Source organism: Drosophila yakuba, chromosome 3R, assembly GCF_016746365.2.
Source record: "Drosophila yakuba strain Tai18E2 chromosome 3R, Prin_Dyak_Tai18E2_2.1, whole genome shotgun sequence".
Lineage (NCBI taxonomy): Eukaryota > Metazoa > Arthropoda > Insecta > Diptera > Drosophilidae > Drosophila > Drosophila yakuba.
The window spans coordinates 13,925,058-13,951,810 of record NC_052530.2 but is presented as its reverse complement, the minus strand read 5'-3'; the positions used below and the strand labels follow the sequence as shown (position 1 = coordinate 13,951,810).

At 44.8% G+C, this 26,753-nt stretch overlaps 7 protein-coding genes and 1 long non-coding RNA gene across 9 annotated transcripts; 5 read left to right on the top strand and 3 right to left on the bottom strand.

Annotated features, from left to right (window-relative positions):
- The first annotated feature begins 1,727 nt into the window (after positions 1–1,727).
- On the top strand, positions 1,728–3,499 carry LOC120321821. Its single transcript, XR_005561544.1, has 2 exons — positions 1,728–3,090; positions 3,179–3,499. It is a non-coding gene; the product is annotated as an uncharacterized LOC120321821 (long non-coding RNA).
- Positions 3,500–3,675: 176 nt separating this feature from the next.
- On the bottom strand, positions 3,676–6,063 carry LOC6536753. The gene has a single exon (XM_002097289.3). The coding sequence runs from the start codon at positions 5,932–5,934 to the stop codon at positions 3,799–3,801; it is 2,136 nt and encodes a 711-aa protein (XP_002097325.1). The 5' UTR covers positions 5,935–6,063; the 3' UTR covers positions 3,676–3,798.
- Positions 6,064–7,164: 1,101 nt separating this feature from the next.
- LOC6536752 (band 7 protein AGAP004871) lies at positions 7,165–9,210 on the top strand. Its single transcript, XM_002097288.4, has 5 exons — positions 7,165–7,576; positions 7,632–7,776; positions 7,838–8,197; positions 8,253–8,418; positions 8,482–9,210. The coding sequence occupies exons 1-5, from the start codon at positions 7,513–7,515 to the stop codon at positions 9,157–9,159; spliced, it is 1,413 nt and encodes a 470-aa protein (XP_002097324.1). The 5' UTR covers positions 7,165–7,512; the 3' UTR covers positions 9,160–9,210.
- Positions 9,211–9,343: 133 nt separating this feature from the next.
- Positions 9,344–10,111, top strand: LOC6536751. Its single transcript, XM_002097287.4, has one exon. It carries the CDS (start codon positions 9,344–9,346, stop codon positions 9,980–9,982), a length of 639 nt encoding a protein of 212 aa, XP_002097323.1. The 3' UTR covers positions 9,983–10,111.
- LOC6536750 lies at positions 10,112–11,195 on the top strand. 2 transcript variants are annotated; one of them, XM_015192446.2, is made up of 2 exons: positions 10,112–10,420; positions 10,498–11,195. In XM_015192446.2, exons 1-2 carry the CDS (start codon positions 10,179–10,181, stop codon positions 10,988–10,990), a joined length of 735 nt encoding a protein of 244 aa, XP_015047932.1. In that variant the 5' UTR covers positions 10,112–10,178; the 3' UTR covers positions 10,991–11,195. The 2 variants fall into 2 exon arrangements, with proteins under 2 accessions (XP_015047932.1, XP_002097322.1); XM_002097286.4 differs by having other exon boundaries at positions 10,112–10,876.
- A 7,534-nt stretch (positions 11,196–18,729) lies between these two features.
- LOC6536749 (transcription initiation protein SPT3 homolog) lies at positions 18,730–20,121 on the bottom strand. Its single transcript, XM_002097285.4, has one exon. It carries the CDS (start codon positions 20,047–20,049, stop codon positions 18,892–18,894), a length of 1,158 nt encoding a protein of 385 aa, XP_002097321.1. The 5' UTR covers positions 20,050–20,121; the 3' UTR covers positions 18,730–18,891.
- A 167-nt stretch (positions 20,122–20,288) lies between these two features.
- LOC6536748 (DDB1- and CUL4-associated factor 12) lies at positions 20,289–22,355 on the top strand. The gene is made up of 4 exons (XM_002097284.4): positions 20,289–20,743; positions 20,813–21,367; positions 21,424–21,828; positions 21,897–22,355. Exons 1-4 carry the CDS (start codon positions 20,477–20,479, stop codon positions 22,047–22,049), a joined length of 1,380 nt encoding a protein of 459 aa, XP_002097320.1. The 5' UTR covers positions 20,289–20,476; the 3' UTR covers positions 22,050–22,355.
- LOC6536747 (GRIP and coiled-coil domain-containing protein 2) lies at positions 22,098–26,525 on the bottom strand. The gene is made up of 5 exons (XM_002097283.4): positions 26,320–26,525; positions 26,158–26,257; positions 23,030–26,097; positions 22,849–22,966; positions 22,098–22,787 (listed from the first exon to the last, which is right to left on the bottom strand). Exons 1-5 carry the CDS (start codon positions 26,347–26,349, stop codon positions 22,705–22,707), a joined length of 3,399 nt encoding a protein of 1,132 aa, XP_002097319.1. The 5' UTR covers positions 26,350–26,525; the 3' UTR covers positions 22,098–22,704.
- Between the last annotated feature and the right edge of the window lie 228 nt (positions 26,526–26,753).

The window sequence follows — 26,753 nt, the reverse complement described above, 5'->3', positions numbered from 1 at the left end:
CCATTTTCATTTTCATGCCAAATTTCGACACACACATCCGCGTCTGCGGTCAACGCCGGATTCGGTTCCGGATCCGCCCGCCCAACCGGAAGCCTTCGGCAATGCGACGATAGGAAATTGGTTTATTTTATTCCCATCGACGGTTTTCTGCGGCCTTGCGTGGGGGGTGGGTGTCCGTTTTTGGGGGAATTTCCAAATTAACATGAAAAGCGATTTAACGATTTCGCTCTGAAAAATCTAATTAAGAAAAAAACAATTGCCGATTTCATTGCGCACTTTTTTTGGGGAGGCTGAATAACGAAATAATTAGAGCACCATTAGTTGAATACTTGATGTTTGTTTTTCAGTGAGCTGCGCCAGCTTTAAGCCAACAAATTGACTGGTTCAGCCCCGGTTTTTGGTGGCTGGTGGGCCTCTCTGGTTTTGCCCTCAGTCTGGCCACGTTCTAATGAATACGAGTCCCAAATGAAGTTAGAGTCAACAGCAATAGCGGATGGTAATAACTAGGCCAAAATAAGCAGATGGGCAGGATATGGTTAGGCATTCCTATTGAAGCCGACGTTCCGGTGCACTTTGCGATCCCTATAATATTTTAAAAAATATTAAATAGAATTGAATTGAATGTAATAGGCAAACTGTTAAGAAGCTATAAGTTCAAGTTTACAATTAAGTATAAAGACTCTTTACAAAATTTCCTCCTATGACACCTTTCTACTTAAGCAGTTTTCACCCAAACTTTCTGCAATTAAAAAAAATCAATAGGAAATGTTCCTAAATATGAAAAGATATAATACAAGTCTTTCAAAGTGTGAAAAATCAGAGAAATTCAGTTTCTCTTTAAAGTCAAGGACTGTGTTTCCAAGTTTACCTTTTATCTGTATATAAACACGAGAACACTCTCCACTCCAAAACAAATAGAGATAGCTCTCAGCCAGGGTATAAGGGTCGTTGACCTCATATCCACTGGCCACCAGCCACCAGGCACCACCATTTTTGGCCACCCATCGTCCCAGTCACATGCAGCTGAAACTGCACTTGGAGTGTGTGACCGCAGTACCGCAGGAGCACCGAAAGCCGAAAATTGGAGCGCCCTGGAGCTTAAGAATGAATGAAGTGGAAGACATGAATGGGAATACGCGAAACAGGATCACACTCATAAGGCCGAAAAAAAATGTTGAAAGCGGTGGAAAAAATACAGGCTAAATGTGCTCGTTAGTGGGTTTCTGGCTGAGTTTTCCATGTCGATTGTCTATTGGGCCCCCGCTCGTTTATGTGAATACCCCAGATTCGTTTCCGTATCGCATAATTTCCATCTTTAGCCGCTTCTTTTAGCCAGTTCCTCTGGTGTTTCCCGGAATTTGGAGTTGCCGAATGTTTGACTTTTAAGCAAAGTCAACACGCAATTTAAATAACAATTGGCCCTTCTTTTGTGGGTGTTTTTGTGCGTGTGTGAATGGATGGATGTGTGTTTGGATGAGTGTCATTAGCAAGACATTTATACGCCTCAGTTGAGCACCCAACACATGTTTATGCATATCATCAACCTTTTGCCGAGCATAAATTAAGTCAAGGCCAGGATTTTGCTGACAAGGACAAACATTTTGCCAAACATGTGCGGCTCAATGTTCAACAAGAGCTTTCTAAGAACTCAGGACTTACGGCGTCACAGCGTTACTTACACAAAGGGATAAGAAACGTAAGTAGCGGAAAATCGGCTCAGTGTGCTAGTGGAAGTTCTGGGAAAGCAGTCTAGATCGTAGTATATCGAATTCATTGAATACTTACTTAACCCTATACCAATTTCTATATTTTATATGCTTCAAAATTGTAACATTTGTCAAGGATAAAATTCAAAGTAGTAAATAAATTCAAATAGTAAAGTGTAAGCCACAACTAAAGTTAAAGGAAAAATTGAATGAGGTGAAGCTAATAACACTGTTATAAAGATTTGTCTTGGAGTGCTTGCTATTTGTTTATTTTAACTGAACTCCCACACACACATAGTGATTGAAAGCATCCATAGGCTAAGTGAATGCTTCTACAGCCACATCCAGGTGCAGCTGGTGGTATTAGATGGCCTAAGCAGACCGACTTACTGGTCACCTGCACATCCTTATCCTGCGCCACTCTCTTCCGTCTTTCCACTTTTCTTCGGTCGTTCTTATTCTCTTTGCCTTGCCGTTTTATCTAAGCTCAGCTTTGGCATTGTTAATACCAACACATTTTCACATTTTTACCCGCTTGGAAAATTTACGTATTTCCCAGCCCACCGATGTCTCGATGCCCCCACCCTGCTGCTGATGCCACGGCATTTGGACTTTCCTGCACTTTAGTAAGCGCACAAATCCGCACGAGAAACGGATGAAAAAAAAAGGGATTTTATCTTTTAGACGCTTGTTGCTTTTGGCTCCTTGAAGTCGCCGTCCGGACATTTCCGGCTAAAGGAATACGTATGCTCGTGTGCTGACGTGGAATTATCGCTGGTCCAGATTTATACCGGTGCCAACAATGCTACTGGCTGATTGTGGGAATTAACAGCTCCGTTTCTCGGCAACATTAATTTATGGCTTAAGCGGCTAGCGAAAACAGTTAGGGCAATATTGAATTCAGTCGAAACATTGGTGGCCACAAATGCTGCACGCTCATTGAATGTCCTTTTCTAGGTTTCTTGGGACCTTCCACAATTTCCACCGAACACCATCGTTGCCCAGTCATCTGTGCTGATTTCCATGGCAAATTTCTCCTTTCGCACCATTCATTTGCAGCGCCGAACAATGGATTCCAAAAAAAAGAAACCGAAAGTGGGAAAAAGTGTCTGCTGCATTGAGACAAATTTAATGAAATTTCAAATTGCCATTCGCCTTCTGTCTAGATCTCAGGATGCTTTCGACTCCACTTCGTTGTGTCAAAGCAAAAGGGGGTCGTTCCGGTTTTCTATTCCAAAATTTTTACCATACCTCTAAAGAGTTTTACATGTAGTGGGTTCTTCGGGGGCTCTTAGACAATTGATTCTTTCTAGAGGGTCCCATTCAACAACTTTTACTGAATATACTGATGTAGCCACAAAACAAAAACAAACAAAACAATTTGGTAAATGCAAAATCCGTCATAGTGATTTTCATCATTGCTCACTCTTTAGTTAAGGTTTTTAAAATAAGAAATTCCGTCACTTTGGCAGCAACTTGTGGCAGATTCCAATACATAATCAAAAAAAAACGTTAATTCCCGGAAATAAACGAGAAACCAGAATTGGCGAGTGTGAATATCGGAATCTCTCTTCTCCGCCTTCATCGTGGGCTTTGCATGTCGGTCAGGAGTCGACTCAAGTCGCCTCGTTCAGGATGTCCTTTGTGCCGCTGTGACAGCTGCTCATTTCACGCTTGGTAATTTCAATGAATTTTGCGAAGATTCCGCAGAACATGCCATGCCACGGCACGCTATCCACTTATTTGTATGCCGGTCATTAATTAAATTTTCTCATTTATATTGGATACGTCTAGTTTGAATAGTTTTCTTAGGTGAAAGTGGGGCCTGTTTATTTTTACACAATTATCTAAAATTTGTAAGCAAGTTACTTCTTGCCTTTAAAATAACTACTACTTACTATATACGAGCAAAGACATTATAATAATGTCTTTGATACGAGTACATACGAATAAAAACACCATCAATCCGTCGGCTTAAACAAATCCGAATATATTACATGCATCAATATACATTCAAACTGGACACTACAAATAATTTAACAACAAACAATTTAGCAACAAATAATTTCCTATCCGAACTATGATCCTCATCCTATTTCAGCATGTCAGCGTAACGAACTGGCAGATAGGCGAAGAAGGTTTTGAGCATGGAGGAACTTCTGGCCAAGTGGGGACTCAGTGCACTCCAGCATATCCTTGTCAGGTTCAGGATCTTGTCGTTGAACGGCATTCGGTACTCGGCTTTTATTTTATTGGCCAGCGCCTGCAGACGTTTAAAGTCATCGAAGGTGTCCTTTGCCGAGAAGCCTTCGCGCTTTGCACTGGGTGCTTCGTTCAGTTGGTTCTCCACTTTCATAAAGGTGGTCAGTCCCTTTTCAATCTGATCGACAATCTCCTCGTGGCAATAGGTTTTCCCATACCGACGCTTAATCCACTCGAGCATCACAAAGGACTTGTGCGAGTCGGGAAAAGCGGCAAAGACGCAGCGCGGATCCTTTCTCAGTACGGATAATCCATCCCGCAGCAGGCGCTCCATTAGATGTTGGTTGTTGGGGTCAAACTTTTTTATGTTCTTTGTCCAATCCATGGCCTCCTGTGTTTTGCAGATTTGCTCCGGCTCATTCTTGGCTGGCTCTTGAAAAGTGATTGGGTTCTCGGATTGGCCAGCTGACTGGCGCCGTTGGTGAGCCTCCAAGGAACCAAACCACATGTTTTGGGCGCACTCAACGATGGCCGCCACCAGCTGGTCTCGGGGATTGATCCGTCCGTTGTAGCCATCCTCGCTGGAGGGGCAGCTCTGCTCCTTTAGGGAGCGGATGGCCTGCGCACGCATCACATCCCTGGGAACTGGACTCTGATCCTGCGGTGCAATTGCATGGTAGTTGAACACGAAGGGACCGTGCTGCTGAGGACCCACGAAAAAGCGTCCTGGCTTCGAAGATTTCTTGCAGGTGGATTGCTTTTCTTCGCCGAATTTCGATTGCGTGATGGACACCTTGCGCGGACGTTTGATGTGACCTAGTATAGAGGGTGGACATTTGGAAAGCTTCCCCTCCTCGGGCAGCGTGGGGCATGTGATTTCATCATCGGGATCCGAGACCCGCACTTTGCTCAGCCGACTCACGTTGCCCCTGCCGGTAATCACATGGACACCCAAGGTGGGCTTGGCACTCAGACGCCCGATGTCCGCCTCCTGGGACAGGTACTTCACCTTGATCTCCTGCACAGCCGTTGGCACCTTGCCCACCGAACAGATCTGATCGTGATCCTCCACCAACATGACGTCCGTGTGGTGGCGCTCACGAAGTCGTTTCCATCGCAGCGTGAACTCCTCAATATCCCTTTCCAACTGAGCCACAATACGCTTCCTAAGGAGGGCATCCTGGCGTGAAGTGATATCCACGAGAGCCAAACACTGTTTATGTGCCTTGACCACAGCTGCATCCTTCACCAGCTGCTCCTGACGCCGTGCCTCCTTGTGGAACTCGCATATGGGCATATCCTCGTTCTCCGCCGGCTGAGCGCCCTCTATCTTTGCCCAGTAGTCGGTCATGATGTCGCCCACCATCTTGAAGAGCATCCGCTTTACCGGTTGAAACCTGTACGCGGCGAACCAGCGGTTCTCCTCGTTCACCTTGTAGTTGGGCCTCTCGCCGGCGGGCCAAAATGGAAAGGAGACAACGTGGCAGGGTCGCTTGGCAGTGAACTTGTCGCCACCCTTGGGAATCTTCGGTTTGGGCAACGAGGTGAAGTAGGGGGAGCGGACTTTTTGGGGATCCGATGACCGTCTGGTCGATGAAGGCGTTGGAATCGAGATGGAGCGATATTCCACTGCAGGAGCAATAGACTCTTTCTTATTCAGCCGTTCCACTCCCGGCGGCAGGATCTTGTCCAATTCCCTCATGGTCATCTCCAGATCCAAGTAGGTGATGGCCGACATCAGAATCTGTTCGCTGTAGACAGCTCCTGCGCCCTTATAGCACGCCTCCAGCAGGAAGTAGAGGAAGGCCAAGTCGCTGCCGCGACAAATCCCGATTAGCTTACGCAGCATTCGCGTCTTCACCATGGGAGTGACTCCCAAGCGACTGAGACAGAACTGGGTGCGGTACACGGTTCCTTCGGCGTGGTCATCGCGGATGGAGAAGGCCAGTGCCTCGACGGCCTGCACCTGGAAGTCGGACAGATTGGTGTACCATGAGGCCCCCACTGGTGCTGGCTTGTCCCGCATGGTTTACTCCAACAATTTATTTGGTGCCGCGAAAGAAAAAAAAATAGGCTAAATAAAATTACTTAAAATTTTGTTGATGCTAGGCTAGGTATGCAAAGGCTTGAAGCTAAGTATAAACTGAACTAAGTCATTTTTGCTTTAAGTTAAAACGCACACTTTTCGTCATAAGGGGTTCAGTAGTTTTAGCAAAAATAATACCTCCCAATTGAATACGAAAGTGTAGACTTCGTTTTCCTGCATTAAGCTGCACACCCGTTTGTACTTAAATCGCAACTGGCTGACAGTGGTGCTACATAAAAACCGTGCCACTGATAAATACCTTTTCGCATGCATCGTTCAACCCATCCGAGCTCCATTCACACGCCAACACACTTATCGGCGATGATTGAGGCAATTGCATCGGTATCTGAGACTGCACTGAAAAGCCATTAATTTGCCACCTTCCATCAGGCAACAGGTGGATTCCCGTATCCCGTATTGTTTTCCTCCGCAGTTCGCTCGTACGTATGCTCCATGCGAGGAAGCCCCATTTCCCGTACCGACAACTGACATCTGACAATGACGGATTAGTTTATCAGAGCGGGTCAGGACATTCATTTGCTCTTTGTTTCGCAGTTCATCGCAGAACACACACCCTCACCCTCACCCACACCCACAAGCCACACACTCGCCCCCTTGGGGACTAATAACTTTATCCATCATCAGAGCAAAATATAATAGAGTAATTTTCTATGTGACGCGCCAGGATAATTGGCTGGACTCGAGCTCGAACTCAAACTCGGACTCGGACTCGGACTTGACCATATGTCGCTGCACTTGCAATCAGATACATTGTGGCAGGAGGTGTGGATCTGGATAGCCGCCGGACCAGGGTCACCAGAAGAATGGGCAAATCACATAAATTACTTTATGATGGCGTTTGGGCCATGAATCTGGTGAGAGAAGGAAAACTTTCTTTCAGCCTGGCACATGTGGTCACGGAAAGGCAGAAACAAAAATATATATAAGAGTTGTATAAAAAAGAGTGGCAACTTCCAGACTGCCACAAGGAAGCAACAAAAGTCATTTCGAAGTTATTACCCCGCTCCCCAAACCATTCTGCAGTATTAAAGCCTGGTCAGTCAGTTTCCATTTGTTTGTCGCTTCATGAAAATGAAAAAAAAATGAACATAGAGCAAAGAAGGCGAGAAAACAAAAGTTTTCCTCCTTTTGCCCTGTGAACTTTTGCCAGCTTCTCTCTGCGATAAAGTTTCTGCCTTCTATTTTATTTTGTGGACAATTTTTATTTGTAACTCACCATCCTGAGAATTTTTGCCTGCTTCCGTTTTTGCTGCCGAAAACAAAGTTTTCCATTCGAGGGGGAAACGTAATTTCAAAAATTTCATAAAAAATTGTAGTTTGTTCAGTTACCCCTGCGAGCGCAATATGCAAATGATTAAATTGGAAATGATTTAACCCTGGGAAAGTGCACGGCAATAAGTGGATTGGGGTGTTTAATAAATACCCAAAATAACATACATTTGAAATAACATTCAATGAAATCTATCTACCTTAATTGTCGTACAAAAATTTCTTGTAATGAGTGAGCGATATGAAGTCCAGTTTGAGAAGCAAGCTAATGTGGAACCCAGCCCAGAAGATGGTAAGAATTGAGGGACCTTAATAACTAACATTTTCTGAATTTATTATCCTCATAGATAACAACAATTACATTTTCGAAAAAATAGCAGTGATCGTTTCATGGATTTTTGTGGTAATTTTCCTTCCTTTTTCGCTGTGTTTTTGTTTCAGTATAGCCTATGAGTACCATAGACTTGTGGTATTCCGATTGGGTCGTATTAGGTAAACCTGTTCCCCACTTAAAAGTATAATCTATAGAGTATAACAATACTTATATTTTCAGGAGTTGCTTGGGACCAGGTCTAGTTTTTCAGCTGCCCTGCATCGATTCGTTTAATACCGTAGACATTCGCACCGATGTAGTTAGTGTGCATCCCCAGGAGATGCTCACCAACGACTCGGTGACGATCACGGTCAACGCCGTCGTGTTCTACTGCATCTACCATCCAATCAACTCGATCATCAAGGTGGACGACGCCAAGGATGCCACCGAAAGGATCTCCCAGGTCACCCTGCGCAACATTGTGAGTTCGAAGAAACTCCACGAACTTCTGGCATCCAGGCAGCAGCTTTCACGGGAAATCCAGCTGGCAGTCGCAAAGATCACAGAACAATGGGGCGTGCGCGTGGAACGAGTGGACATGTAAGATAATCCTTGACATTTGAGTGATCTCTACTTTCTGGTACCCCTTCCGCAGGATGGAGATAGCTTTGCCAAGCAGTCTGGCGCGATCATTGGCCACCGAAGCGGAGGCGACAAGGGAGGCCAGGGCCAAGATCATTTTGGCCGAAGGAGAAGCCAAAGCCTCGAAGGCTTTGAAAGAATGCTCTGATGTGATGTCGGATAACCAAATTACCCTACAAGTAATCGCTAAAACTAATCAAGTTTTCAAAAATCACAGTCTTGACTCTTTCTGTCCAACTTAGCTAAGGCATCTGCAGATTCTCGGCTCTATAGCAAAGGAACATCGGATTAATGTGCTTTTCCCTGTCCCTTTGGAAATTATGGAACCGTTTATGGATGGAAAGGACTCGTCGGAAACACCACAAGTTGATGATGACAGGAGGGATAGTGATGACGAATATGATTATTTACATTTATTTTCACCAAAAGTTTATATCAATGACTCTCCCCCGGATTTCCTTAAAGATGCCCAAGCAGATGGCACACCTAAAACCAAGGAGAACCCGGACGAAGCCAAACCGCCGCGTTCTTGGCTGTGGCCTCCATTCTTCAGACCCTCGCGCGCTGCCAATGATGGCGAACAACCATCTAGCAGTCGACGAGTCCGACCGGAAAGTGGTCTGTCGTCGCCTAGATCCAATCGCACAGATGATGCAGTCGAACCCTATCCACTTCTGACCAAGCCACCACCCCGTTCCAGTTCTCCTGCTACTAAGCCCTCCTCCATTCCCATTCCCCCGCGTCCTGATCCTCCCTCACTGCCTCCGGTGCCGTCCCACCCGAAGCTGCCTCCCATTCCTCCACATCCGACTCTACCGCCCATTCCGGAACGTCCCATTCCGCCGCCCAAGGACACTTCTCCTCCACCTCCAGAAAAGGATCCAAAAGTGCCAAAGGCCGACAAAAATTATTACTTTTAAGATTGCGATTCACGAAGCTGTTATATTAAACTGTATAAATGGATAAATATATCCTTCAAGTGAAGAGGATTTTTCAGGGCTAATCAAAAACTTCAACAGAATTAACGCGTCATGAATTTTATTTCATTGTGAAACCCACCAATTTTTCAACTCCCCAATACATAAAGTACATTAATTTGTTAAAATGTCAATCCTTAAAGAAGCATCCGATGGCCCTGAGCCCAAATGGAAGTCAGAAGAGGGCATCCACAAGCTACCGGAACGTAAACTGATCACATCCCAGGAATGCATGCAACTGAAGCGTGAGCTGGAATCCGAGGGTCAGGATGAGTTCGAGGTTAGTCCCATGATCCTGTGCCTCATGCTGACCTTTTTGCTGTTCCTGATCGGGTTCTGGATCTGGTTAATTTCGAGAAGCTGCCTCTTTTCGCAACCCGAGCAGGTTAGGAAAAACAGCAAGGATGAAAGCCGAGTTTCAGGAGGTTCAACTCCGAGATACAAAAGCCACAAAGTTCGTTGCTTTGATGAAGTGGCGAACTGGGATGGTAATCCCCTGAACTACAGCGCTTCCAAGCAGGGTATTTTAAGGGCTAACTACTGTCATCTAATGGATTTGAACCGAAGGTCGCCTGTTTCCGCATCTACAGGCATAGGAACGGAGTTCGAATCATCACAAGGAGCTACCGAATCTCTTTCTACCAGTCAGCCTTTGGCTGGATCACCACTATCCTTCTGCACTCCAAAAAGAAAATACAGGATCAAGTGGTCTAAACTTATTAAGCGCAATCGAAAAAATCAGTCCGAAACTGAAAGTCCGCAATGACCAGTTATTGAAAAAATTAGTTTACCTTGGTTATATTTCAATTAAAATTTACATTTACAGAAATTCCTCTGCTTTCGACTAAAACCTTGCATTGATTAATATAAATCTTTATTAAAGTAAGAACAGCAAGCTTGGGAAAAAATGATTTGTAAAGATATAAATATATGTACATTTCGAATGTATTCGAGTAATAAGAATGAATCCAGCGTGCAGATTGAACCTGGAGAGTAAGGAATGCCAGGAGTGGATGAACGAGGTCTGTGCCCACTGCGCCCACCTGCTGCCCGGTGTGGAGGAGGCGGATCTCTGGGACAAGTGGTGGTCGGACGAGCTGCCCACTCCTTTCAAGCCCCGAGTCGATCTAATGTCCGCCTACGACTGCCACAAGCTGCGCAAAGAGGTTGCCCGCCAGGTGACGGCTAGAGCAGATCGGGAATGGTATGAGGACGAAGGCAATCCGGTCACGTGGACCCTCTACCAGCTGATCATACTAATCATGGTGATGGTTTCCACAGTGATTGCCATGCTGTGTGCCCTGAAAATGCTCTGCGATGGAATACGTCGTTGGTCGGGCAGCAGGAATTGCGTTCCCACAAAAAAGAAGAAAGCCGAAGAGAAACCTCCGCCACCGCCTCCTCCTGCAGATGTGGAGACCCCGCCACCCCGCCAAAAGGACGCCTGCAAGCCAGCCAAGCAGCCCAAGGCGTTCATCTCCTTCGGCCGGACCACCGACCCACGCACACGTTTCGGTCCCTACAAGCACCAGAAGCTGCTCCAAACCGCCACCATCCCGGAATGCCAGCCGCCGGAGTCCTAGCGGAGTCCGGAGTCCGCCAGGTCGCCATCGATATCGACATCGCCATCGACATCACCCAAAGCGATGGAGCGGCACGTCGAGCGGCAATCGGCGAAAAACAAATCGGCCACAAAATAAGCGGCGAGGGAGCGCTGGCCAAAAAATCGAAAACAAATTCGAAGGCTGCCGGAGCTGTGCTCAATCGCGGATAAGATTTATGAAATGTGTTCCGCCCCGATTTGTTCTCTTTTTCCCGGTTCGCCTTTAGTCCTTTTCGGTTTCCTTTTTTATGTTGCCGCGCTGCACGAAACACAAAAACAAATAAATATTCAGACGTTGCCACAGTGGCTCTGAAAACGGCTAAAATGTTTATAAATATTTCGACTTGTGAGATATTAAAGTATTTTACTCACTAAAGCTTTTACTTCATGACTGTGCAAGCATTGATTATACGAATATTTATATAGCTATATAATTTAAGAACACAATATTTTCTATTGCCTTGGATGGAATAAACATTCAAATATTGAATCCAAGAATATATAAATGAACAGTTTCTCATATCCCGATCAACTTATAATTGAAAATCAGTTTTTTTTCGCCCCCGAGCCCACTGTGGATAAGCGGGATCGGGATCGGGATACGGACCCGAAACATGCATGCCCCTACATTTGGCCGGAATGACCCCGGAGAAGTGGCTGGCCAAGTGTTGTTCCTGGCAGCGTATCAACATTTTGCCTATAAATACGGCGGATGTCGTTAATCTCAAATACAAGCAATTTTTAAAAATGCATGGGGTATTGTTTATCTCACGGATGGGTGGCTGTAACGAAGGATAGAGGTGGAAGTTTCGAGCTGAGTGAGTGAGTGTCGGAGTGCATGGGATTGGCCATAAAAAGACAATTGAATTTAATTTCAATTGAATGCACACTCAAATCGAAATTGTAGCAAGCAATTTAGACAAACTGCACTTGTGTATACGTTATGTCTAAATGATTGCTCAAATTATGGCTGCCAGTTGAAATTTATATGCCATTTTCCGCCGCCGTCGCAACGGCATTTGTATTTTTTTTCTTTATATATATTTAATGAATTTATTTGCGGATTGGGGATATGGAACTCGAATTTCGAATCGTATATATTCCGAACTGGTGTGTCACAGCAGGCGTGGCACTTAAATCACGGCCGCAACTGTAGCAAAATTGAAAACTTTTACTATACTGAATGTTTGTTTGGCCATTCGTTGGATTGTTTGTTTGTATGTTTGTTGGTCGGCACTTTTAATTCATTCGGTGCAGCTGCCGACCCAGAGGGGAAAAGTAAAAAAAAGGGAAAATAAAAAATAAATAGGGACGGCGACCCCCGGGTGACTTTGATTTATTTGTTGCTCCCATCCCGCTATCCCGCCATCCAATCGGAATTAAAAGTTTAACAGCTTTGCAATGCGCTTTAGTGCTTTAAAAACGCATTGATTGCTATTGACAAATTGATTTTCTTTCCTGCCCCACTGCCAATTTCAGAGCAACGCCATCTGATTCGACTCCACTCCATTCGATTCAATTCGACTGGATGCGATTCGATTTGGGTGCATTAACAAAGGCCACTGCGACATTATGACAGACTGTCGTCGTAAATCACCAGCCGCAGACCGCAAACGAGTTGAGGCTTCTGTTTCTGGTCGTGTCAACCCTTTGGAGCTTTTAATATAACCAAACAATTTAAAAGGTGTGCGTGTGTGTGTTTGCGATAATTAAACGTAAAACGTTGAAGGGCAAGCAATCCAATCGAGTGCAATATTTGCAACATCTTAAGTCAAATTAGAATTCAATTTGCAGCCGCTTGTCTACGAAATTTATTTATCGAATCAATCGAAAGGCCATTGATTGAGGCTCGTTCACAAATTATTTACCCACATTGATTTGTCCCTTTGGGTTTGCTTTGAAACATTGCCACATTGTTTGGAACCAAACTGAGCTGAAATTGATGAAGCAATGTTCTAGATCTCCTGCTGCATACTTTGTGGCTCTGACCAAAGTCCAAAGTCCAATGTCCAGTGTGGCTCCACTTCCTCCGCCATGTGGCATTCGTAAGCAGGAAGGCACATATCCATTTCACAGAGCGTCGACAGCTGGCGGTTTTGGAGGTCGGGTCCTTGGTGGGTCGAATGCCTGGGCAGGCATATTAGAATTTGATAAATGTGCAGCACGGATACAGGACGAAATGCAGCTGGCTTTGCGTTGCACTGGAAGAATATCCCGTGGCTGAAACCACATTGTTTGACTATGGTTTTGTCTACAACTTGATTGCTTTCTGCCAGAAAAGCAGAACTTGTTTGCTAAATTAAACAAAAATAATGAAGGAATTTATTTGCTCGCTGAGGGAGCAAAAAAATGTGGTAACCAAAGGGCTAGGGATTCGTAATTGAAGCACAGACTATCGAAAAAAATTTTAAATTTAGGGCTTAGGGTCTTAATTTATTTCATGTATCTAGCTATCTGATATGAACCTGTTATTTATCTGTTTTTACAAAATTACCATATTTAACAAAATGCATATTTATAGAATCCAAACGTGATTTCGGCTGGTGTAGTGCAGCCTGCTTTCCGGGTTCAACTTCATTCTTTACACGATTTAACTCGTTGATTTTGTGGCTTACACTCATTAAGCCAGCCTGGCCCTCCTATGGCATTGGCATTGTTTGTATATGAGTTGAAAGGAGCGTAGGATGGAAAAAGCTGCTAACCGAGCCTGGACAATCACGAGAGCCTGATCCCTCATACTTTGGCCATTTAAGCAAGCTGCACAACAACGGCTCTTTGTTTGATTGAGACTCGCACCGAGTTGGACTCGCATGTTGGGGTTGCTCATACGCCCCATAAGCCAACGCCATCAGAGACCGCACAACCAAACCCCTTCATCTCTAAAGATGTGGCCTGCATCTCGACGCTGATTTTTATTCTCGGTCTAGGGAGTCACAAGGGCTCGTGGACACCAGGACGCCAGAGCGCCAGGACCCGCCCTCTTGATTTATTTCAATGCCCTTGCGCCAGCTGCAATCCGCAGCAGGCCATTGTGCTGCGAAACTCACTTTTCAAGAACTCAAACATGGCATTAAAGGCGATATGGAAAATATTAATATTATGGCCTGGTCAATAACCAGCGATTCCTTGGCAACAGTTTCGAAATTTATGATACTCAGCCATTGCTGATTTATTCCGCCCACGGTTTGACCTCAATACACATTCAGGGGTCAGCCGCGCTGTTTTTAAAGCTTACGTTTTTGTGGGACTTCGGATTTGTACTAATTTTCGTTCAAGTTATTCTCTGTTTGCCATAAATGCTGCATAATTCATCGGCAAAGCTGCGCAGTATAAATTCAGATCGCATATTGTGCCAATCGAACAAGCGAACAATCGGTGAATTTGAATTTAAGACTTGATTGAATTTGAATTACATTTATCCAGCCACTGAGGGCTTATGTGCGCACTTGAGCATAAGGTTCCAATTTAGCAAGACTCAATTTACATCACACCAATAATACAAATAAATTCGTTTCTGTTTTATTTATGACTTGCTTTAAACTAATGAACACTTGAAATACGGTGACTAGTTTTAGGAGGTTTAACTCGGGTGTTAAATGTAATTAAACTAATCCCTAACAAACAACATCGAGCTAATCCGCAACTTAAAATTGACTCCTTAATTGATTTACAGCATTTTAAATTGCACTCGAAGATGTCAACGAACCGACAAGTCCAAAGCAAAGGTGGCTTTGTGCAGTGCCAATTATTTGAACCGTTGATTGAATGAACTCACTTAAAATAATTGTTAATTAAATGGATATTATGCAAAGTCATGCGGCTTTTGTAAACTTTAGGCTGTCATTATAAATCCATGACAAACGCCAGCAGAGATGCGACCAGAGAGAATAATTAAACAATTTAATGATGGTTAATAACAAGTCTATGTGACAGCCTTAACCTCAATTGTGAGCTTCGGGGGAGACAACCTTTTTGATTATGTGCAAATCAGTTTTCACAGCAAATTAGGCAGCCACACATTATAACTTTGACAGTCAGGTTCAACCCCCAAGGACGACCTCGACCGCAGATCCTGCGCCACCTCCTCGTCGTCGGGCGAACCCTTCTACCTTCTGCCTTCCGCCTTCTACCGTAGAATTTCGTAGACAGTGGAAAGTTTGCCCCGAGCCTCTTAAAAGTACACATGTAGCATATGTATGAGAAGCATCAAAAGTTTTAAAGCATCTGCCGACGAAGGAGAACGGGGTAATCCTCAACCACCCACAACCCACCCACAACCCACCCACTCAACCACACAACGCCCCTCACAAAAGTCACACAGAGGCCATTGTGATGGGAAAAAAAGCGAAAAAAAAAATACTTTCGCGGCCACGGGAGCATGAAAGAGCCAAGAAAATTCAAACAAAAGTGCAACCAACTTTTTGGGGGCAAAGGTTGTGGCTCACTTTTATTTCTGCTCAGCCCGTAGAAAAAGTTTCCCGTTTTTGTCATTACTTTTCCCATTTGAAAGACACTTAAACACTTGCCATGTAATTTATCTGATGTCAAAGGGTGGGTAATCAATAATAAAAGGATAAGCAATAGCAAAAAATCACAAAAAATGGAATTGAATTTCCAAACAAGCTACATTGATAACGTTTACATCAAATAAATTTCTAAATTGGTTTTAATCATTTCGCTTTACATTAAAATTTCACTCAACATGTGTTTGTAAACTGGAGCCTCATGTTATTCAAATTTCTAAATTTATATTTTCAATAAAATGCATTCTTTGTAATCATTGAAATGTATGCTTCTGTTTGTTTTTAACGATGCGGCGAGTAATGTAAGCAATGATAGCAAATATTGTGGTCAAATATTTGTATATATAATATTTCATGCTGCATTAAGTATAAGCATAATATGTTTACCCCATGTATGTTTCCCATTAAACACATATTTATTTGGCAAATAAGGAACTTTATATTTTTTTTTGACACTTGGTAATGTTTGGTCTTTCAAAAGTAACATTCTCGCAAGTTGAGGTCCTCCTTTCCTTTCCCTGCGCAAATCCTCCGGTCTCGTCTTACCCTGTGTCTTATGATGTAACCAGCATCCTTCGAATGGGAATGGTTCGTTTCGAATTGCGCTTTTGCAACCGAGGACTCGGTAGAATTACGTTTCTATCCCTTCATTTCCATTCCCAAAATGGTACATTTGAGGGGATTTTCGGGTCGACAAACTGTTGCATGCTGTTCCCACTGCGGATAGCGCATGACTGTTCCTCATTTCCGTTCACTGTTAACCGCTTGGAACTGCCAGAACTGTTCCCAGTGTTTAGAATCGAAAACTTGAATGGTTGAGACATCGAAGACTTATTAGTTTATTCATTTTAAATAAAGTTAATTACATTTAATTAAATATTTATTGTTACGAAATTTTATTTAGAAATTTAAAAAACTTGTTATCATTTTTATATTATTGTTAAATACATATATAATTGCAAAAATAATTTGCCTAATTAGACCCCATTAAATTTAAGAGTATACTTTAAGCTGAAATATTTTGCTGACTTTAAGATATGTAGATTTAGATTAAGATTCTTAGATTTTCAACATACTTACGTTTCGACTTTCAATTAGAACTCTTAATTCTTATATGCATAACTTGTTTTCATCACACATCCTTGCGTTCCGAATTCAAGATGCAAATATGTGGCTGCTTTGAAGAAGTTGAAATCGCCGTTGAGTAAGTAGGTCAAGCATTGTGATCATATAATACATATATACATATAATTGCCCCTGCCACTTAACTAATTAAATAAAGACAGTTTTCTATGTGCGCTCACCTCAGCCCACCTGCCACCCATCTGCTCCCACCTGGGCCACCAAACGCACTCGGTGGCAGTGTCAATCGCACTCGGGGGTGGAGTAGCATGACCATGAATGCTGTGCCACCAATGACAATGAGATGAGAATGCCCTTGGGCTGTGCTCATAGGACAGATAGGTGGACGGAGTGGTGGCGATGACTATGAGATGGCGATGGCGTTGGCGGGATCTTTCCGTTGGAGGCGTTTAATCTCATTCATTTTGAATAAGACCGGCTCCAGCGTATTTAGCCTGAGTACTTGTGTCAACACATTTCAAGACGGTTTCAAATTAAAAGGCCGTGTAATATGCTCCTCAGTAGGACTGTTTTTGTTTTGGTTTCCTTTTATTTTTTTGCTAGGTTCTAATGGTTTATGCCTAGACAACTGTCAATGGTCCCAAAGGCTGGGAATCCGGAGAAATTGCCTCCGGCTGACGTCAGCAGCTTTTCGAAAAAGAGAAAGTAATTAAAAAAGTTTAGCTCAACGGATTTTCAAAAATATCCAATTGCTTGGCCAGAGTAAATTCATGTTTACCAAATGCAGACAATCTAATGTTAATTAGAGAATTTAAGAGTTTTACTTTATTAGCATCTCATCCTACATGTTCTTAAAAATTACTCAATTTGTTCTATATTTTGCATATTTTGTAACTTCCATACTGATAGTTTTGTTGTTCTTTGTACATAGTGCGCATGCAAATATATAAATAATAATAATAACTAAACATTTTGTCATTGATTGAATAAATAAAACCTTAGCATACCAAAGCCATACAAAAAGCTAATTTTATTTTATTCAAATGTATAGAAAGACCTAAGATCATTTGAACAAGAAGCTTTCGAAGGAATAATAATCCTGGTTATGAAATTATTCTAAAAATACAACCTAATGACTATAAGGTATAATATATTTGCATATATTATGTAGCGCCTCTCCTTTAAGAGATATTAAAGGCGACTCCGCTACAAGGGATTGGGGCATATTGACTTTACGCCGCCTGGAAATTGGCTACGTGACTTGACAATACGAAGAAATGACGACGACGAGCTCCACGGAGCTGATGATGATGGTCCTGATGGGGACGACGGGGACGATGGAAACGATGGGAACGATGCGAAGAGCCGCATGAAATGCAAATTTGGAAACATTAACAGTGAGAGTGGAGAAGTGGGGAAGGCAGTACGGGGTCAAGGAAAAAAATCCCAAGGACGACGCAGGAAAGAAACAAGTTGTTGGCTTAATTTCGTCACAGCCAGCTTGTTTTCATTAACTGGCCATCGAGGAGCCTTCGACTTGGTTCTGCCGCTCGTTAGGCGTATGAGCAATCGATTAAGAATGATGGGCCGAGGGATTTACATCTGCGGCAGAGAGCAATCAACATTAAGCGTTTAGTCAGATCCGATGATACTATGGTATCTCACTGAAGAAAATAGCAAGACAACACCTTGCTTTAAAGGTACATCAGATTTGGACCTCATGTCACCAGATAAACAAACCAATAATACGAATTAGAAAGGGCTTTTTAAAGTATTTTCAAATGGTTTTTGGAAAAGACTATGAAATGCATAACCATAATTGCAAATTAATAAATGATTCATTTGATATTGAACAATTATTCTTAATCCTTTTCAATTCACTGGTAAAGGGGCACTGCAACCCCAACCATTACTGCAGTACGAACCTCACCCTTTATCCTTCGTCGCTATGCATGCCACACACATTTATATGCACAACAGGAAGTTGATTATTAAGTGCGTTCGCGAGTTGCTTCTCTTAATGCCTCTTGCTGCAGCTTCGCACTCCTGCGGCATCCTTGCTGGTCCTTCTCCTTGGCCCGTCTCTGTGCCACACGTGTGAGTGCGCCTGTCGGCAAATTTCTTTATTGCGCTTTTATTTATCTGTCGGTGCCAGTTTCAACTTCGTTTACCGCTTCAATTTATCGGCTCCATGAGAGGAAAATTCACTGTTGGGTAATTGGAGTGCGTTTTTCTGTCTTTTAGTCGCAGCCTCAAAAGCCAGGATATATGCCACCGGCAAAATTAAATAATGAATATGCCTAGTAGTTTTCGACCTCTCTGGATTAAACATTTTTAACGAGCCAATTACGAGCCAGCTTTATTTTATAATTTGTATAATTTATATGTACGGCGGATTAATAATGAAAAGTTGGATTAATATAAATGAATAGTACAGTCTACTTATGTGTGAGTAAAGTGAAAAACTTAAATAGCTAGAAAACTGCGCCGGAAATCGATGTCGCAAGAGTTGCGATACCGCCCAATCTTCCGGCTGCTCATTTGCCGGAAACGGCGCATGGCCTCGTGGATCTCCGGGACACTGATTGGCTTCACCACCTCCATGCCGCGACCCTGGGTGACTTCCGGACAGACGTGCATCATAGCCGGACTGCCGCCGGCAGAGGTCACTCGGCTGTAGGGCTCGGTCGCACGGTTGTCCGAGTTCAGGCGCGTCAGGATGGAATAGTCGACAATGGCGGCAATGGTCTCATGGGCCAAATAGGCCAGAATGTTCATTGTGGGCGTGGGGATGCGAAGGTCAGCGGGCAGGTCCAGAAAGCGGCGGAACTTGTTCTTGATCTTCTCCCCATGACGGCAGTAGAAGGAAGTCTTGCGCGCCTCATTGAACTCCAGGTACTGCTGACCCGTAAGGATCTGCGAGATACGATCTGCGCGGAATAATCTTCGCATGCGGTCCTCGTCGTGTAGCTCGTGCACATCGATTGCCAGCTCCTCGTCCTCCTCCTGCTGCTCTAAGTCGTCCATGAAGTCCTGCGGCCTTCCCGTGCGTATACTAAGGAACCTTTTGAGTATGCGCATATCTTTAAGGTGCTTTCGCATTCGCGCTATCTTCACCGGATGGTTGCGCATCAGAAACTCAAAGTCCGCCTGCGAAGGGCAGGGATTCTGCTTCCGCCGCATGGCCACCAGCGAAGCCTCATTGAAGATGCCGCGCAGCTGCTGCTGCAGGATCTGTTCAACCAACTTTACACTTCCTGTTCTGGGCTGGTCGCTGTCGCCAAAGCTACGCATGATATCCGCAATCTCTGTCAGCAGTGAGACAGGTGCATCATCCGGAATCAGGACGTTGGCAGCGTTGCTGCCGCTGGCGCCGCCGGCTATATTCTGTCCAGCTAGGTTGACCTGCTGCGGCGAGGGATTCGTCGGTATGGTTCCACTTTGCAGCAGGATCACCTGGCGCTGCTGCACATGCAGCGGCTTGATGTCCTCGGTGGTCTGCAGTTGCGGCGTGCTGGGCGCCGAGGGCGGGGCAGGTCCAATCATTATCGGCGACGCTGCCATGTCGTTGGACCCCACGCAAACCGAGTTCTGGCGCATTACTCGCTTGGCGTTGTAGTTCATCTTATTTACAAACAAAGTCAACACTCCAATCGCAACAGCTGATGTCGGGAGAATAGAGAAAACCCTTCGTGAAAGAGATGGCCAGATGGGCAATCGTAAGGGATGAACGATAGTAACGATATGTTGCGACGTTCGATTGAACTGAAGTAATATGTTAAATTAATGAACTAGGAAACTAGAGCGAATCACGTCTACGATATTTGTAAGTAAGATCAAGTTATTTGTAAGTAAGATTGCATGCCACGTCAACACCACACTCGTATTATTTCCATTTCTTAACTAACTGCATTGCACTGCAAAACAATCGGTTCAGCAAAATTCAGTTCGGAACCAGTAGTTCCACTCTAGTCTACGCACCACCATTTTTGTTTGCGGATGATAACCAGTAAAGAAAAGACAACAAATCGGATTAAACAATTGCCTTAAGATGTACAACGGGATGGTGAGAACCATCCGCGAAAGCGTAGTGGGCACCTATCCGTCCTGCCACGTGACCTCGCGGCTGGAGGAGCGCAGGGCCAAGCAGAGGGCGATGCGCCAGGAGCGCAGAAGGAAACCGGACAAGCCAGACGACTTTGTCACCTACGAGGATTCCGGCAGCGACGAGGAGACGCCCCAGCAGCAGGAGGAGGTCCTGAACACATCATACAACCTGTGCGACTACCTCCGCAGCCGGGAGAGTGGACTCCGGGATGTGGGTATATGTTGTGCAGTCGCACCACTTGCATTGCTAACATGAACTTTGTCCCATCTTCTTCTGCAGCGTCGCAGCGTCAATGTGGAGTACACCAGCCGCTACGTGCTAACCCACGACATGCTGCGCGAGACGCAGATCAGTCTCGGCTACATCAACAAGGTCTTCTGCTCCAAGTGGCTGAGCAGTCGACAAGTGGTTTTCGGGACCAAGTGCAACAAACTGCTCGTCTACGATGTCAACATGCGCCGCGTGGACGCCATACCCACACTCTCCAATAGCCGGGCAAACCATCCTGAGGTCCAGGGTGGGTTGCACGCCATCGAGCTGTCGCCCAGCCGATCCTTCCTAGCCACCGGAGCGCGCAACTCCTCCGACATTGCTGTGTACCGACTGCCTACACTAGATCCCGTGTGCGTAGGCGAGGGTGGGCACCGCGACCTTATAATGGGCATGTGCTGGCTGGATGACCAGTTTCTGGTGTCCGGATCGAAGGACTCGCGCATGGCTCTTTGGCGGATCAACGAGGACCACATGGAGTTCCCGGATGGTGGGGAGGAAGCGTGTCCCACCTTTGCCACGATTCACCCCCTTAGTGTCAAGGAAGTTCGTACTGCCCAGAGGGTGAGTGCATTAAAGCAAATCGATTGGAACCATTTTATCAATATGATCCTTTACAGATTCGCTCCCTTTGCTTCAACAAGGAGTTTAAGGAGATTGCCGCCCTCTCGCTGAACGGATACATTCACATCTTTAATGCGGAGACATTCAAGCAGACGCTCTCCCGAAAGCTGCCAAACTGCCAGGACAACGTAAGCATCGCCTACCACAGCGACGGCCTTTACGCCGTGGGATGCCGTTCCTATACCATCCTTTTGGACGCCCGAACCCTTCAAACCATTAAGAAGATCACATCTCGATACAGTGGCTGCGGCATACGGGCCACCTCTTTCGAGGGTAACCTGCTCACCGTTGGCACAGGTCTGGGCATGCTCTTGTTCTACGACATTCGCGCCGGAAAGTATTTGGAGAGCAGTGTAAATGCCTCGCGCACAGTCGCATTAAAGTGTAGCAAGGGAATTGTGGTAAGTGGTTGGTGCTTTTCAGTTTTTTATTAGTATACCAATTCACTTAACTATTCTGAACATTACAGTATCCGGAGGACGAGATGGATGGCTTCCAGCAGGTGAAGTATGTGCCCGCCATCTACACCCACTGCTATGATAGCACTCGGATGCGCCTGTTCGCTGCAGGAGGACCACTACCGGCGACTTTGGTGGGCAACTATGCGGGCGTTTGGCAATAGATTAGCATAGGATGCGATCCCAGCTCACAATACTGATTAGTATTTAAGTAGTTATTCGACTTGTGATCTTTAATCTTTTGGCGCATTTCGATTCAAATCGTTCACCTGCATATGTATTCCGCCAAGACAGATTTTTTATTTAACTTGATTACTCACTTTTGGTTTTAATAAAATTTATGTTAGTTTTATGTTAATAATATTTTATATTGTGTGTAAACAATATACACCGTTTATAAGTGTAAATGTATGCATAAATACCGATCCTATTTATATATAGTACATACAATACAAATAATGGAATACTAATTTATAGACAATGCAGCTGATTTATAGTCTGATCTATATGGTAATAGAATTTCAAATTAAACAAACCATTGAAAAACATTGTTTTTATATATATGCAAAGGATTTCAATCTACAACTCGCATATTGACGATGGTGCTGTATAGGGCACTCAACACAACGGGTGTGGACAAATATAAGAGTGTACAAAGTACGATGTGCCAAACAGCAACGAGCAATTTTAAAATACATTAGTATATAAAAGAAAAATTGTACAAGATTTACAGAATGAATGCTATGCAACTGCCCAGTGACTGCTGACCATCCACATTCAACGATACCAATAATTGTGTTATAGATTCTATGATGTTAGCTAGTTGTTGTTATTGGGACTGCCTCCTCCACTCCACGCAGTCAGGAATCCCGTCCAGCTGCGACTACTGCCATCTGTAGAAACTAAAAGAAACATACAGATATAAGAAGAGTCGTACCTTTTAACTTTTCAGCTAGTTGTTACCTTTCTGCCCCTTGGCCACACAGTTCAGCATATCCATTTCGTTGCGACTCAGGCGGAGAATGGTATTTAGCACGGGAACCAATCGCTGACGCTCGTCAACATTATTTAGAGTAAGGAACTGCAAGTTAATAAAATTAATAACGAATTACAGAGGAACAAGTTAATGCTTTCTTGATCTCACCTTTAAGAAGACGTTCTTCAAGTACTCGGAGTTGTGCATGTGTTGTTCACGTTCCTCAGAGCGCTCTTGGCGGCGCAATTCTTCCTTGAGCATGTCGTTCATTTGGGTCAGTTTAGCCAAATCCTGTTCGTTTTCGGCCAACAGGGAGGTAAGATGCTTGACGCGACTTTCCTGGATGCTTAGGCGTTCCTTTGTGGCCTGAAGCTGGGCACTTTGGACGGAAAAATCTCCTCGTGCGGCCATTTCCGCTTCCTCGTCCTCCTGCTGCGAAACGCTGCGTCCGAAATTAGAAATGGTAGTTACGGTATCGCTGGTTATTTGGTTCATTGATGTGTTGAGCAGCTCGTCAAGCGGCATAAAGTCGTGGGAGCGTCTCGAGGCAGTAGAGATCTTCCGCTGAGCAGCCAGTTGCGCCAGAGAGACCTCGCCAACATGGCCATCCAAGCCTGTTTCGTGGTCCATAAGCAAGTAATCGATCTTTGCCTGCTCTGGACTGGGGTCCACGCTCGCGGCGGATGCAGTGCTATGCTGTGAAACGTTTGCTTGCAGCTTCTGCGCTTCGTCCAGCTGTAGCTGCACCTGCTTTAATTGCAACTGGTGCGCGGCGTCTAGTTCATCTACTTGTTGGCGATGCTGCTGCATCAGGTCGTGTTGGAATTGCAACTGGCGTTGGTTTTCTAGCGTCAGCAGGTCATTTTGCTGACGCAGTTCGTCAACTAATGAAAGAAGCTCTTTGCTACGCTTTTGCAGATCAGTGTTATCCTGTCGCAATTCTTCTATTTGACTATCCAACTGGGCCAAGCGGGCAGCTCTTCCATCGTTGCTAGCTCGCAGGTTGCGTTCACTCTCTCGAAGCGCAACTAACTCTTCCTCCAACTCCTGTTCCCGGTTGGAGCCCTTACTTTGGTTTTTGCGCAACACGGACTGTGCCTTCAATTTGTATTCAGTGTACTCGACTCGAAGATCTTCCTGAGCTCGTTCCGAGTTTCGAAGCGCCGTCTCCAATCGCTTTTGCTCTGCCAATTGCACTTCCAGCTCCTCGGTTCGGCTAAGTAGTTGTTGGGTGGACGTGCTTAGCCTGGATTCGTATTGTTGAGCGCTTTCCGCCAGCTGGAGACGCAATTGCTCCGCCTCAAGTTTGGTCTGCTCAATCCCCTGTTCCAAATCCTTTTTCTGAGTGAGCGCCTGTTGCTTGCTGTGAACAGCGTCCTTGACCTGGACCTGCATGCGATCAATCTGCTCCTTTAGCTGTAGGGAGTGGGCCGCCTCTCCGTTTTTGGCCTCCTCCAGGATGGCGATCTCCTTGCGCAGCTGGACTATGGTGTTTTCTTTGCTGGCCAGTGATTCCCTAACGGCATCTAATTCGCTAGATTTAGCTGCCAGTTTCGCGCTAACTTCGGTTAGGGATTTTTCGGCTGCTTCGATCTCTAAATTAAGGACACTGGAGTGCTTTATTTTCTCCTTCGACTTCAGCTTCTGGTTCTCAGCTCGAGCAGCATTAAGATCCTGTTGCAGTTGGACCTGTGCCAACTTGACCGCCTCCAACTCCTCTTTTAAGGCTCCGCTCTGTTCCATTTCATTCAGCTGTTGCGTCTGCTCCTGGAGTTTCTTTTTCAGCTTGGCAGCTATGACTCTAAGCTTGTGGTACTTCTCCTCGTAGCCCTCGTCCAATTCACGCAGGCGGCTTAGTTCCTCTGCTCGTGATATTGTGGATGTCGATAGAACATCACTCTGGGCATCAGCATTAGATTGTTCCAATTCCTCAACACGACTTTGGAGTTGTTTGATCTTCTGTAACTTCTCCTGCGCCGCCTGCTGACTGTTAGACAGTTGATCCTCCAAGTCTCGTTGTCGCTTAACCTCCGCCTCGTGCTGCTCTTGAAGGCGTGAAATGGCATCACCGCGTCCCTTCAGCGCTTCGTTCAATTCCCTCATCTCCGTCAGCAACTCCCCGTGCTCTTGCTCCTTGAGGTGGTATCGCGTAAGCAAATCTTCGTTGTGTTGACGCAGTTCTATACAGATAGCTTCTAAATCCTGCAACTTCTTCTGCTGATTATCGCGCTCCTGTTCGATGAGTTTGACCAGATTTTGCATCTGATTAAGCTTGGTCTGGAAAAAGCTTACATCGAGGTTCCTGGAGTGATTTTCGGTCTTGTCCTGCTCCCTCGTAACCCCTATTAAATGTTCCTTATCAATTCTTTGCTGCTCCTTTAATATGGCTGCCAGCTCTTCGAGAGCGGTTATCTTCTTGAGTAGATGCTCCACATTCAAATTGCTCTTTTGGTCCTTCTGTGTCTGCCTCACTATTTTGGCTAGTTGATCCAGTTCCTGAACTCTTTGCAGCAATCGTTTGCGATCAATTCCTGTGTCAATTGTGTGATGATTATTGTCTGATTTTGCCTTAAGTTTTTCGTTCTCGGCCTGTAGGGACGCCATCTTTGCGCATAATAGCTGGGATGCTTTGATGATCTCCACCTGCCATTTGGATACGGATGCGGCGTACTCGTGCTGCGTTTCCAGCAGCACGCACTTGCACTCCTTGAGGTTCTTCAGCTTGCGATGTACGTCAATGAAGCGGTCCTTAAGAGAATTGAACTTTTTGCGCTGCTCAGAGTTTAGTTCCTTGATGCTCTGGTACTTTTGCTGCAGCAGCCTCGACTCTTCTTCGATCGTGACCACTTGCTGGCGAAGATTTGCGTTTTCCGCCTCCGCTTCCTTAATTTTGGCAATGTCCACTTCCAATAGTTCCAGATTCTTGCGTTGCTCGTTACCCAGAGCATTGACCTGTTGCATAGCCTTCTCCATGCGATCCACATCGGCAAGGAGGGCATCGTTTTCATCACTCAGTCGTCCAAGCTGGCGCTTTAGACTCTCGTTCTCGATCTCCAATTGCGTCAGCCGGTCGGCATCCTCCTTGGTCTTCCGTTTTAGGGTATTCACTTGTTCCGTGAGGATGAGGTTCTTATCGGTAAAGTCCTGGACCATTTCCTGCATGGCTGGCAGGGTGCTCTGCTTCTCCGCCGCCCGTTTTAGGGCCTCCTTGAGTCGGTGATTTTCCTCGGTGAGTTCTGATAGAGAGTGGGTAACATTATTCTGGAAGATTCCCTGAAGCTTTCCATCTAACTTACCATCTTTCGCCTGTTTGGCTTTCTTTGCAATGTTGAGCAGGCCTTTATATTTGCTGATGATTTCATCTTTGCTCAGCGCCTCGATCGGATTCGGGTTCTTCTGCAAATGCAAATAACAAGATGAGACGTCATCAACAATTCTAGTGACACCATTTCACTGACCTGGGCTTCTCTCGGTGATGCGGTTTCCATGTTACTTGCTATTTGCGTATCCTTGCATTTAACAGCGGTCCATGCATTAACTTCTTAGTTCAGATCTGGGGCTTTCCTATAAGCGAGCGACCCAGATAATTCGGAAATGTTTTTGGACCCTTAATCCAATCCGAGTGAAGAAAACACTCCAGCCACATTAACAGCTGATATGGCTGTCATCGTCGCAAAATTAGTGATGCGCGCCTTTTTGTGAGGTGACGCAAAAACAGAAATATGAAAACTAATAATAAATAATAATATAAAATAAAAAAATTATGAGAATTAAAAAAATTAAATTGTTTTTTTAAAAAGATTATTACAGTTTTGAAAGTCCACAAAACTTATTTAACTTAACTTTAACAATTAATTTAATATCTTATGTTTCATTACCAGTTATTCTTTTT

Excerpts from the sequence above, each read along its gene's own strand:
- LOC6536750 (XM_015192446.2), top strand. The coding sequence starts at position 10,179 with ATGAATCCAGCGTGCAGATTGAACCTGGAGAGTAAGGAATGCCAGGAG. Across the intron at positions 10,421-10,497 it reads GCTAGAGCAGATCGGGAATG|TGATTGCCATGCTGTGTGCC; the intron begins GTATGAGGACGA and ends TGGTTTCCACAG.
- LOC6536748 (XM_002097284.4), top strand. The coding sequence starts at position 20,477 with ATGTACAACGGGATGGTGAGAACCATCCGCGAAAGCGTAGTGGGCACC. Across the intron at positions 20,744-20,812 it reads GGGAGAGTGGACTCCGGGAT|CGTCGCAGCGTCAATGTGGA; the intron begins GTGGGTATATGT and ends CTTCTTCTGCAG. Across the intron at positions 21,829-21,896 it reads AGTGTAGCAAGGGAATTGTG|TATCCGGAGGACGAGATGGA; the intron begins GTAAGTGGTTGG and ends TGAACATTACAG.
- LOC6536751 (XM_002097287.4), top strand. The coding sequence starts at position 9,344 with ATGTCAATCCTTAAAGAAGCATCCGATGGCCCTGAGCCCAAATGGAAG.
- LOC6536752 (XM_002097288.4), top strand. The coding sequence starts at position 7,513 with ATGAGTGAGCGATATGAAGTCCAGTTTGAGAAGCAAGCTAATGTGGAA. Across the intron at positions 7,577-7,631 it reads GGAACCCAGCCCAGAAGATG|ATAACAACAATTACATTTTC; the intron begins GTAAGAATTGAG and ends TTATCCTCATAG. Across the intron at positions 8,419-8,481 it reads ATAACCAAATTACCCTACAA|CTAAGGCATCTGCAGATTCT; the intron begins GTAATCGCTAAA and ends TGTCCAACTTAG.
- LOC6536749 (XM_002097285.4), bottom strand. The coding sequence starts at position 20,049 with ATGAACTACAACGCCAAGCGAGTAATGCGCCAGAACTCGGTTTGCGTG.
- LOC6536747 (XM_002097283.4), bottom strand. The coding sequence starts at position 26,349 with ATGGAAACCGCATCACCGAGAGAAGCCCAG. Across the intron at positions 22,967-23,029 it reads TGAAGAACGTCTTCTTAAAG|TTCCTTACTCTAAATAATGT; the intron begins GTGAGATCAAGA and ends ATTAACTTGCAG. Across the intron at positions 22,788-22,848 it reads TGTGGCCAAGGGGCAGAAAG|TTTCTACAGATGGCAGTAGT; the intron begins GTAACAACTAGC and ends TGTTTCTTTTAG.
- LOC6536753 (XM_002097289.3), bottom strand. The coding sequence starts at position 5,934 with ATGCGGGACAAGCCAGCACCAGTGGGGGCCTCATGGTACACCAATCTG.